At 36.2% G+C, this 13,216-nt stretch overlaps 1 protein-coding gene across 1 annotated transcript in view; it reads left to right on the top strand.

Moving 5' to 3' along the window:
• The window catches only part of Smp_208030 (hypothetical protein), a gene marked incomplete at both ends in the record, with an annotated part of 104,256 nt that overhangs the window by 79,141 nt on the left and 11,899 nt on the right, over nucleotides 1-13,216 (top strand). Inside the window, 4 exons of the mRNA XM_018796422.1 lie at nucleotides 641-742; nucleotides 3,024-3,440; nucleotides 5,777-5,877; nucleotides 10,266-10,566. Coding sequence (XP_018650636.1) covers nucleotides 641-742; nucleotides 3,024-3,440; nucleotides 5,777-5,877; nucleotides 10,266-10,566 — 921 coding nt within the window. The remainder of the gene's footprint in view (nucleotides 1-640; nucleotides 743-3,023; nucleotides 3,441-5,776; nucleotides 5,878-10,265; nucleotides 10,567-13,216) is intronic.

Here is a 13,216-nt window from a genome sequence, read left to right as displayed (position 1 = left end):
TTGTGCTGATGATGTCGTTCAGAAGGACGACGAAAGTTCCACGATCAAACCATCCAACTCAGAGAATAAACCTACATCAAAATCACCCACCTGAGCTACAAATATTCTCCACCATCTCATAATCGAATATATTTGAACACAAAATTACAGACTATCTCACTCTGAATTCTGACAACCATATAGTAAACAGTTAACTTCCAAACTATCAATCAATTGTCTAAATCTTGACTGTCTCTTCTGTAAATATCAGTCCATCGTCTCTGATTATTGTTGTTCATCCATTTTCATACGGAATGCGTTTTGTTTACGTTCTTTCCTTATCCATGTTCTAGTGGAATACATCCAATGCCTGACCATCGTCATATACTACTTATGTGGATATAAGTAGTCCACACCACAATACTATTGACTTGTCCTGATTTAAATGGATAGAATGAAGTTCAAACTTGTGACTCAATGTTTGTAAAACTGAGGACTTTAACCATTAAAGTATTACTTTGAGCAATTCAATGTCACTCAATTGTAAATTATCAAAGTCTTTAAATATTAATCTAATATAAACAAAAGACTACTGAGTCAGCTTTCATTATCATTAAAGTCTTTTAGTATAATGTTTTTATCTACTTATTTACGATTTCAGTAAGCGGTCGATCAATCAAGGTACAAATTGATGGACTTGACAATGATGGCAATGCAGCTGGAATACCTGGAGAAGATTTAAAATTAACATGTTTAGTGTTAGGTATGTAAATGATTCTTTTTATGTATTGTACATAATATATTTCTACTGAAGTCTAGTTGTTCTACAGTTGAAAATCATCAATTCTGATCTGATTTTTAGTGCACTTCATCTTATTATCATTATTAGCTACATTCAATATGGAATTATCAGCACAAAGCATTTCAACAAGCTTCCTATTCTTATTTCTTGATCGAACCTTATGAGAAGTATTGAGTGTCCGTCAGTTTGATGTTAGCAGTTCACGAATCCACATTTGAAGGCTGTTCACTCTTTTCAATGTATATTGTGCCAGCTATCATGATATCTCTGATTGTACTCTTTTGTAGTTTGTACGGCGATAGGTCGTAAGCTTTTCATAAATGTACCTGAATAGGTTATGAGGCTAATAGCCTTAATGATGTGTTAAAACAAACAAACAGTAAACAGATAACATTTTGAAATATCAAGATGTTAGTTGGTAGCTCAGATATTCAAGCAGACCGCTAATTCGTAAGTTATTTTAAAATCTATCCTACACCATTAAGTGACTCGATTAATGTATATCAAAAGTATGTTTTACTCATGAAGTCATTCGTTTCAGGATGTTAAAAAACTGTTCTATATCACTTACACGCCAAGGTTTTCATTGTATAATGTGTTTAAAACAAGAATCTCATTAGGAGTAGAAGATATTCGTAAGTTACTAGTATTTGATCACAGATGCCTTAGAAATATTGCTCGCATCTGCTGGAATCCTCGGGTAAGTAATAGTGAGGTTAGACACAGGGTATTAGGGATTGATGGTTAATCAGTTGATAAGGTCATGAATCTTCATCGACTGAGATGGTTGGGCCACGTGTTACGTATGCCTGAACACTAATTACCACGACGCACTATGCTGACTAGTATTCGCGATGGTTGAGGAGACTCATACCAGCATGAAATGGCCATCTAGTATAACATCTATTTTATACATGTATAAACTTATTCTAAATCTATTATGAGCCATAATCTAGAGGTTAAGCGTTCACGCATAAGTCTCACATGCGTGATCGTGGATGCGTACCGCTGAAGAGACTCATTCTAGGACGAAATTGCCGTCTAGTGTAACATCTAGTTTACATTGTACAAATTTAATCAGATATGTTTTCTTTTTCTTTTCTTCTGTCAATTACTTTTGAATTATTTACGTTTTGATAAGTAACTTTTTTACTGATTAGATTACTTAAATGAATCGTTATTTTACCTTTTACTATTGATGAACAATGAATCACGTCTATATCTCAATTTCTTTTATAAATACTAAACAAAAAAACATAGAATCATTGATTGGACTTACGCCTATTACCCCTTCATGGAAGAACGTAGATCGCCCACCAGTATTCACCATCGAACTCTATCCTGGACAATCCTTTCCAGTTGTTATTCACTATTTTCATGTCTGATTTCAATTCTAGGTGTAGTGTTTTCTTCGGCCTTCCTCTTTTTTGCTTCCCTTCACGATTAAAAGTTAGCGCTTGCCTCGTGATGTAGTTTGATTAGTTCCACAATTTTTGTGTCCTATCCACTTTCAACGTCTTTTCATACTTTCATACTCAGATGGGAGCTGGTTTGTTCTTTCCCACAGTAGATTGTTGTTGATTGTTTCCCATCAACAGACATGGAGTAACTTGTGTAGGCAATTTTTAACAAATACTTGTACATTTTTGATGATAGTTATTGTAGTTATCCAAGTTTCAGTTTCGTACAATAGGAGTGATTGTTTTTACATTCGTATTGAAGATTGTGTCTTTGATGTTGACTGACAGACAGTTGTTTTAAGTCCAATCTGTTCTTCAACTGTATGAATGTTGCCCTCGTTTTGCCAATCCTAGCCTTTACGTCTGTAACAGATTGTCCATGTTCATCGATGGTGCTATCCAGTCAGGCACGTGGAAGATCCCACCTCTTCCAGAGTTTCTCCATCAAGTGTGATTGGTTAGGTGTTCTTCGTGTTTTATTTGAGGATGTTTCTTCCTCCTTTGTATATGTTGAGGTTTAGTAATGCAGAGGCTGTTGTTACACTCGTTGTCTCTATATGCACCTGTTAGTATGCATAAGATAGAAGAACTAGCTCATGTTCAAAGTTTAAATCATCTAGTTGCATGCAAGCTGTCCGTTGTATTCCTTGCTTCCCCTAAGCTGTAAAGACCTTCATAATCCAGTCAACCATCAGAAGAAAGAGTGGGAGTAAGTAATCTTGTCAGAATTAGCTAAATATAAAGTAAACTTCGTTTGTTTTTGTTCTTTGTATATTCCATAGATAATTTTGACTTAGAAGTGGATCTAAAGAGTTCTAGTTATACATGGCAATTTATAGATCATCTAAGTAATCCAATTAATCCTAGTCGAATTGGTGAATATGTGGAAATTCAAGATGGACGTCATCTTAATATAAAAGGTTTACGTAAATCGATTATTCAAGATCATATACGTGGTCGTTGTATTATCGTTGTTAGTGTACCAATCCCAGTTGATATTGAATTAAGAGATGATTTACCACCTATTCAAGAGTATGGATCATCATATTTTAAATTTACAACAAAGATCACAGATGATCAAATCATCAAAGGAGATGAAGAAACAGCGGTGACTGTTGTTACGGAATCCGTTGAAGAAACAACTACATCTATGAAGGAAGTAGAAGAAGAAGAAGAACAAATAACAGAATCAGTACAAGGTATCATTTAAACTGTAATTTTGTTCTCTTACTAAGATGAATGATTATTGTGTGATAAAATTTTCTATAACCTACATTAGTCCAGTCTGTTGGTAGTTACTGATGTACAAACTTCTACCTGAAGTTTGTGTTGATGATGTCGTTCAGAAGGACGATGAAAGCTCCACAACCAAACCATCCAGCTCAGAGAACAAACCTACATCAAAATATTAGATTATAAGCGTAGATAGTGACCTAGGATTGGAATCCAGGACGCGCGTTTCGTCCTATTTAACAATAGGAAGATATAAGTAAACAACACACGATGGCGTTTGGAGAGAACGGTACTGGGTTCGAGTCTAAGAGTGAACATCAACTCTGAGTTGTAGGTATATCCAGCTGACGAGCCCCCAATAGGACGAAACTTATTTTCTGGTTTCCACTACTATCCATCTTTGCTTATAAAGTTTATAACTTCAGGCAATATTGACGCAGTCCGTACAGGATGTACACATCCTCATAAGAGACTGATCAATTGCAGTCCTAAATAACAATGGGAAGATACAAGTAAACAACATCAAGTGAATTTTCATTATTAGATTAGTTTACAGGGTAAAATTTGGGAAATTCAGTTGTTGTTGTTTTAATATAGTTACCACATTGATAACTTTGTTAAGCGCTTGGTCTAATCTGATTGTGTCTGTTCCACTATTATATCCTCACGAAGAATAAATGTATGTTAACTTCTAGGAATTATCTATAGACTATTATTACATGTATTCTTTCTGCAGCAATTTGGAAGACTCTTCAGGTCTCCCACATTGTACGGACATTCCATGTACCTATAAAAATTGTTGCTCTGGTTGTTAGAAGGTGCATCGGTCTCATGACTTCCGAAGGAACTCCGGCTTTCATCATGAGACGTCATAATTATTCCTTCTACTCCCAGGGCAGAGTTTAAATGGTTTGAATAATTTTTTCTGGTTAGCGTTTTTTTAGCGAGTTGGTTTTCTACGGGATGGGGTCGCTAACCCCATGCCTAACCCTCCTCCTTTACCCGGGCTCGGGACCGCCAGTAGCCCCCGGAGGAGCTACAGGCGGAGTTACATGTATTCTTATTGGACCATTATTAAGTAACTAGATTATAAATAGATTCTGTGTCTGGCGTGTGAACGCTTAACCTCTAGACCACTGAGCCGGCATCCAACGATGTTAATATCTAAATTCAATCAGCCTATGATCTTGAGCAACCCACTCCGTGAGTAAATGTCTCACACTTGACACGGATAGGAATCCACTGGTAATAGCTTCTCATTAGAACTCCATAAATTCCATCTTTTCATAATATGACAGAACATAATGAGGTTACCGATTAGATTCTCATCACCGTTTACTCTAATATACAGTAATATTTATATGGTTATGCGAAATTATTTAATCAAAAGAGAAGTCACGTGGTTCTGCTACATCTATGTGTATCTATGAATTCAGATGCTCCTGTGGAGAAAGCTTTATTGGACTCATAACCAGACAACGAGTTAGTGAACATATTCTTTCGTGTTTAGGAAAGGGTTCCGTCAAAACAATACATCTATTATTATTATTCATTTATTTAAACAAATAAATATTGGTACAAGGAAGCACCAGATATATATGCGCCACACAAATCTCATTTGATTTGTGTGAAGGCTGTGACACTGCTCAGGTGCTCAAACTGAAGCAGGTAGTTTTCTTAGAGGACCACACCTGGAGCCTTTGACCTAAAGGTCTGATCCATAAAGCAGTGGAGCATCGTGAGTAGATGTAGTCTCATGATAGCCGGTAACCAACGATTGATTCATACGCCATTTGTTCCCTCAGGAAAATGGAGCACATTCGCACCATTGGTTTAGAATCAGGGTTTTCCAACTCCCCTAGGTGGACTTTCCGTGTCCACCAACCCGGTTAAAGCGTTGGACATTCGCTTTTCGTCCTCTCAATTTTGTAAACAACACCGCTGTCATGAGAAGGTAGTGAGTAGGACTTCCCTGGCAGAGGCTATGTACGCGCAACCATGTGAGAGCATTTGGAGAGGTAGAGCGGACTCTCCCCACTCTCGGCCATATCAGGGCATTTGTGAGCCAAAACAATACATCACACTACCGATTTGTACTTATTTACTTATTATGTTTAGTTATGTAATCTGTTCCACTGTTACCATTGACTTATAAATTGTCTCTTGATTGGTATAGTCATTTCGTATGTTACTGCATAGTTATGGAAAGCCTGATTAGGATATTGTTGGCTTATATCTGTATTGTACTGATTCACTCTATGGTAATGATATAACAATCTATTTTTTGTTGTTGAATTCATAGATCGTAATTTCCAATTAAAGATTGATTCATCAACAAATACTATTTATCCTATGGATAAAACAAAATATACAATTTTGGCACGTATTCAAAGAGCATTAGATGTATGTTATTTATTTATATTACTATATTTTGTTTTATTACTTTTAACTTGTTAGTAGTATAAATATTTACTTACCTTTTAAGATGAAGTGTTTTAATGGAAACTTGGAGGGGGGGGAGTGAATTATTAAAAGTTTTTCTAAAGTAGTTAAATATGGATTCCGTCAAATAAGAATCTAACAGATCGATATTTGAAGTCTAGGGTTAGATAAAAACTTTGTAAGAAAGAGATTGGTACAAGGGGGGCACAAAATATATATACGTCACATTTCATTCGATATATGTGAGGGCTGAGATACTGATTGAGGGTTCAAACAGAAACAGGTGACTTTCTTAGGGCACTGCTCCTCGAGCCTTCTAATCAGAAATTTAATTCACAGGGCAGTGAAGTAACGTTAGGAGATACAGTCTCATGGTAGCCGGTGACCAACAGTAAGTTCATACGCCGTTTGTTCTCTCGGGATCTTGGAGCTCGTATGCACCATCGGTTTGAAATTAGGGTTTTCCAACTCCCTTAAGTGGATCTTCCATATCCATCAACCTAGTCGAAAGGCCGGACACAGTTTTCCTCCTCTCAATTTCATAAACAACAGTAATGCCGTTAGAAGTCAGTGAGTAGGACTTCTTTGACATTGACTGTATATGCGTTTCCAAGTTAGAGTATTTTACAAAGGATAGCTAACTCTCCCCAATCTTGGCCGTACCAGGGCATTTGGGGGCCAAGTTTTTTCTAAATTATTTATCACCTTTCCATCTTCCTATAGAACCCTAAGTGATCAAATAAAATTGATCACAAATACGATTGTATAAATTAAGTAAATAAAATCGTCCAAACGACAGTTTTCGTCACTGAATTACTCTCCCTCTTCTTCTTCTTCTATGACACACTGAGTCTCTATCGTTCTATTCTATCATAGACTAATCTACTTAAAATAGACTTAAGTCATTTCTTTCATTGAATTATCTTCATTTTGTATTGATGATGCAATCGGTTTTAAAAGAAAAACGAATGAAATAGAAGAAAAACTTTGTATAAAACCAAAGGAACCAACAACAACAAAAAAGAAAAGAAAATAGACTCCTATTTTCTTCTCATTTTAATCCTGTTTTTCATGATTATCACTATAGTGAATCATCAATAATTCAATATCTTTATAAGTTAGTAACTAAATGGGTATATCATTTCATTGACACAACAACACAGGACACATTCTAATCTATGGGGGGGGGAACTACAAAAGTTAATTAAAAATTCTCTTTTCGAAATGACTTTTGTCGAAGAAACAAAATAAGCAAAAAGAAAGACGACCAGATAGGCAGTAGTTTAAGAAATAACAATACTAATCAATATGGATAGTCTTAGTAAAACTACTTATATAAATATGGTAAGCAAAGATGGATAGTGGCTAACAATGGAATCCAGTTTGACGAGCGATTCATCCTATTTAGGACTCGTCAGCTGGATGTACCTACATCTCAGAGTTGATGTTCACTCTCGAACTCAAACTTAATACCCTAGTTTCAAATGCCATCACGTTATACACTCGGTCACCGAGTACTGATAGCCACTTGCTTGTGCAATGGAGTGAAGTTTTAAATTCACTTAGTATTGTTTATTTGAATCTTCCCATCGATGTGTTACTCATATAAATAAGTAGTATAAAATAGATGAAGAGAAAAATTCTTGAAGTTATAATAATTTATTATTAGAAGGGGTTTTTGTAGAGATTCAGTATTTTCATAACTGAAAGCGTGAGTCAATTGAAGTTAGAACACCATGGAAAACCTTAAAGCACTGGACAGCCGTTTCGTCCTAATATGGGACTCCTCAGCAGTGTGCATCCACGACCAATTATTATAATTTATTGAATTTTCTGTTCAACTTATATCTTTTAAATTGTTGAATTAGAATCAGATTAATTTACTTGTCTTATGAGATTTAAGTATTTTTAAAAGCTTCAAAAAAATTGATAATAGTTAAGAGTGGTGTTTGAGTAAGATTATACATTCATTAGTTTCCGCGGTTGATTTTGTACTTGGTCACGATGTTTGATTAATTTATCACCATGAGTTTGTTCAAGGGATTATATCCTTTCACCATGTCATATGTGTTCATGACTCCCCCCACAAATGCCTCGATACGACTGGGGGTGAGGAGAGTCAGTTCTACCTGTAGAAACACTCTTACATGGTTACGTGTATACTGTCAATGTCAAGGAAGTTCTACTTACCGCCTTCCAGAGGCATTACTGTTGTTTACGAAAGTGAGAGGATGAAATGTGATTGTCCGACGCTTTAACTCTGTTGGTGGATATGGAGGATCTACCTAGGAGAGTTAAAAACCCTGATTCCAAGATAATGATGCACGTGGTCTCCAGTATCTTGAGGGATCAAATGGAGTGTGAACCAGTCGTTGATCACCGGCTACCATGTGACTGCATCTCCTTACGATGCTCCACTACCTTGTGGATCAGATATTTAGGTTAAAGGCTCTGAGTGTGGCCCCCTAAGAAAACCATCTGTTTCAGTTTTGGCACCTAGGCAGTATCCCGACCCTCACATAAACGGAATGACGAAGTGTGGCGCATATACATTTGGTGCCTTTTTTGTACCAATGTTTATGAGTTGAAATAAATAATAAATAAGTAAATAAACGTTGTCAAGATTTGAAAATCAACTATTGAGACATTGTTATGTAATAATCACCTAGTGATAAAGTGATAAGATGGAAATCACTGTTCACTTGGTAGCCATTAACAACGGAACTAATAAAAGTCTTAATAATTGTGAAAACCGATGGAAAGTAGTAAGAATGATAGATTATTGATGATACAAAAAGAGATTAGGGCCATGGAAGAATGAAGGATTCAACATACTGTTTTGCTATGCAAAGGTTAAGCTTAAACTGCTGGATAACAATAGCCTCAGCTGTACATACGTTTTTCATTTCCACTCTTGTTGAGACAATTTCTCACTGTATGTAAAATTCTAGAGGCGTTTTCTGGTGAAGCAGAGTGACCAGAATTGGCTAGATGCTCTAAGATTGAACTTTTAACTGACTTCTGTAATCCTTTGAAGATTCAGGAAGGGTAAAGTCCGGCGATGTGTTTTGAAAGAGCTCTCTATGTGCGACGAGTCAAACAGTTTTTCATGTAAAGAAATGAACATATTTGAGCATTATTCTACTTGTTCATCCTAAAAAACAAGAATTCAACTCAGTCAATAGCTTAATTTTTAGGTAAATATTCAAATCCGCTGACATGTTATCACGGAAATTGTTTGTTCAGAATTATCTACTGAGCATATGATATGTTCGAAAAGAAAATTTATTTGACTGGATACTCTTTTATATTATTTCCGTTTCTTTTGTTGTTAAGATAGTGGAAGGATTCTTCTAGAGACGCCTGGAAAGGAAATCGGGTTAGAGTTGGTCTTCGTGACCTGAGAGCATTACTGCAGTGCCCAGCAGACAACTGTTTGAGGCTGGTTACACACGACCTTTTTATGGGTGATTTTTGTGTTAGCTCTGTAATTGTTGAGACTTTACCATCAGAGATGGAAATCTGTGGGTTAAAGTGAGGTGTACATTTTTAGAGTCGACATGTTCTCATCCCACCTCTTTTTTGTAGGAAGGCAGTATCGCTTTCATGCTAGTTGTCTATAGGAAACACCATACTCCTGTCACACCTCTGTACAGTCAACAGTATGACTTTGCCCTTGGACCTTGAGTATACTGCTCTTAGTCTTACCACTCTTCAACCGACCTTCCTGGCATTGTAGAACCTAAAAGAACATATGTCCTACCCAATATATTTCGGTTGAGTCATCATTACAAGCAATCCCGACCATCATATCAAGGTAGCAGCAACGGTTGGGGAAACATTGAATGTTTTCATCATACTCTCCAGAATACGCTTTCTTGAATGTAATTGTAACTATGTCTATCCTCGATAACTTTGGGTTGTCGAAAATAATTTCTATATCAGAATTTTATTTTTCTCCTTGAAGATAATTAGACCAGACTATAGGACAAAAGATTAGATCTATTGGAATTCTAATAACCTTGAGTTCTCATAGTTTAAAGAGTGTGTCAATTGAAGCTAGACCACTATAGAAAACCTAGAAGCACTGGACAGTCATTTCGTCCTATTATAGGACTCTTCAGCAGCGCGCATCCACGATCCCACCTCACGAGATTTGAACCCAGGATCTACCAGTCTCGCTCCAAAGCACTTAACCTATAGACCTAGATTTTCCTGATAGATAATTGCTTTTTAAATGTTAACTGTTCACTTGGTACCCTTAACTTTCATAAACCAAACATTCATTCATATCTTATTGAAGATTCATAGAACTCGTACATTATCTATTTTTTATCTTTAAATTTCAGTTAAATTGTCAAGCTGTTTTCACTGATAATCCACCAGTAAATAATAATGATCAATTTCCTAAACTTATATGGTATTATCGACAACCAGAAATTCCAGGAGATGTTCCTATTCCATCACAACTATTACCGATAAGTCCACCACGTATGGAAACATTATCAATTCTACCACAAACAGATTATAAAATAGCCATATCTTCTGATGCATACACATTCAGAGATGATAATGCTGAATTTCAATGTCAAGCTTTTATGAATGATGATGATAATGAACCAGTGGCTAAAGTTACCATTTTCATACAGAGTAAGTTTTTCTTAAACTATCTATTTTGAACATACGTTGGTTTACTAATAATACCGTTGGGTGCCAGCTCGGTGGTCTATCGGTTAAGGGCTCTGGCTCGAGACTGGTAAGTTATGGGTTCGAGTCTCGCGAGTGCGGGTTCGTGTATGCACACTGCTGAGGAGTCCCATAATAGAGCGAAACGGCCGTCCAGCGCCTCCAGATTTTCCATCGTGGTCTAGCTTCAATTGACTCATGATTTCAACTATGAAAAATATTAATTTATTAGAAACGGGTCTTGAGGAGATTTCAGTAATGTTATATAGTTGAAATCATAAGTCCATTGAAGCCAGACCACGATGGAAAACCTGGAAGCACTGGAACTTCTCAACAATGCGCATCCACGATGGGTTTAGTTAACAATGAAATCTAGGGCGCTCCTTTCTCTCTATTTGAGAATAAATAGTTGATGTTTGCAGTGAGTACTCAAACCTAGTATTCTCACTCCCACTTCACACAGAAATGCGTTATTAATTAAGCTACTGAGTTTAAATTTACACAAAGAATGTGTAACTATTTACATTAGATCATGGTTTCTCGTGATGACATTCCGAAATTCATTTGATTAGTCTTTGTTAGATGCTTAGATTCTAACAACCTTTATCTGTACAAGCTACAAAAGAGTACACTCAGAGATATAGTGATGACTGGCAAAATATGCATTGACAAGGATGAACATTAAAAGTGGTTTTGTGGAGATTTCATTGTTTTCATAGTTGAAATCATGAGTCAATTGAAGCTAGACCACCATAAAAAACCTAGAAGCACTGGACGGCCGTTTCGTGCTATTGTGGCACTCCTCAGTGGTTTAGTGGTTAAGCTCTCTGGCGCGAGTCTGATAGGTCCTAGGATCGAATCTCATGAGGTTGGATCGTGGATACACACTGCTAAGGAGTCCCATAATAGGACGAAACAATCAATTGTCTCAATCTTAACTGTTCCTTCTGTAAATATCAATCCATCATTTCTGATATCATTGTTCATGCATTTTCATACCGATTGCGCTTCACTTCGGTTCTTTCCTTATCGATATTCTGCCAAAATAGATTCTATGCTTAACCATCACTGTATACTACTTATATGGATATAGGTAACCCATACCAAAACAGGTAACCCAGATATTCAAGTAAGCTACCCTTCCTATTACTTTTACTCTACTTATGAATTCATATAAACCATGGAGATAATTGAAAACACAAAAAAAACATCTGGTGTTAAATATGAAAACATCCATTGTGAAATTGTAATTTCATGGTAGTTTTCTTCTTATAATTAACATTTAATTTTGTCCAGAAAAAAAACTGTTTTCAGGGGGAGGGGGGCTACAAAAAGTAGAAAGAACAAACAAAAAAGAAAATAGACATGAACAACATTCAAAATCAATAAACATTTTTTTTTGGTTTGTTAATGTCAATGAATCATTGTTTACAAAATTTTTTTGGTACAAAAAACTAATTCCCCCCCCTAGCAACAACAACAACAACAGCATTCCATGTTGTATATCAAAATGAATTTCATGGTATTGATCAATTGAAATAGTAATATGTTGTAAATTCACTTTGTATTGCTTGGTTGAATCTTCCCAATTGATGTTTAGGACTGCAACTGGTCAGTCTCTAATTGGCATTGGTGTATACTGTGTGTATTGCTTCGATATAGCCTTAATTCACAAGCACGGTAAGCAAAGATGGATAGTGGCTAGCAATGGAATCCAGCGTTTCGTCCTATTTGGGACTCGTCAGCTGGATGTACCTATATCTCAGAGTTGATGTTCACTCTGGGACTCAAACCCAGTACCTTTCTCTTCAAACGCCATCGCGTTATCCACTTAACCACTGAGTCCTGATAGCCACTTGCTTGTTCAATGGGGTGAAGTTTAAATTCATTTAGTATTGCTTGTTTGAATCTTCCAATTGATGTTAAGAACTGAAACTGGTCAGTCTCTCACGAGTCCCAAATAGGACGAAATGCGCGTGCTGGATTCCAGTCGTAGCCACTATCCATTTCTTTGCTTACAGTAATATATTATGTTTGAAACAAATATAACTTTTAAAAGTTTTTACACTTAAATTCATGAGTTGATCTAGGCTAAACTACTATTGAAAACCTAGATGGATTGGATGGCAGTTTCGTCCTAGTGTGAGACTCTTTAGTAGTGCACGTCGACAATCTAGATATTAACACCGTTAGATGCTGACTCGCTATACTGAAGGTCTTGGGTTCGAGGTTAGCGTGTAGGATCGTGTATACTCACTTCTGAGCAGTTTCGTAATAGGAAGAATTGCACGTGAAGTGCTTCTAAGTTTTCAGTGGTGGTCTAGATCAGATAGAATCGTGAATTCAACTGTTAATATACTGTTAATATATCTAGTCAGTAATTTTTAGCACAGAACTATCTCATCTGTTTAATATGAAAGTGTATTAAATTTAGTATTAAGAGAAAGGGTTCAGTTTCAAATGGTTCAACTGGTTTTGGATGGAATACAAGAAGCTTCCACTTAACAGGCTTCCGTATGTAGTAGCAGTAAGTCATCAATACTTCTAGTCAGGAACCTAAGTATATTATCGATAAAAGAGGGAAAAGAAAAAGAAATTAGTAAATTATAGTAAG

This window comes from Schistosoma mansoni, chromosome 2 (assembly GCF_000237925.1).
Source record: "Schistosoma mansoni strain Puerto Rico chromosome 2, complete genome".
In the NCBI taxonomy this organism is placed as follows: domain Eukaryota; kingdom Metazoa; phylum Platyhelminthes; class Trematoda; order Strigeidida; family Schistosomatidae; genus Schistosoma; species Schistosoma mansoni.
Note: the sequence above shows the minus strand (reverse complement) of the source record. Positions and strands in the feature narration are given on the sequence as shown.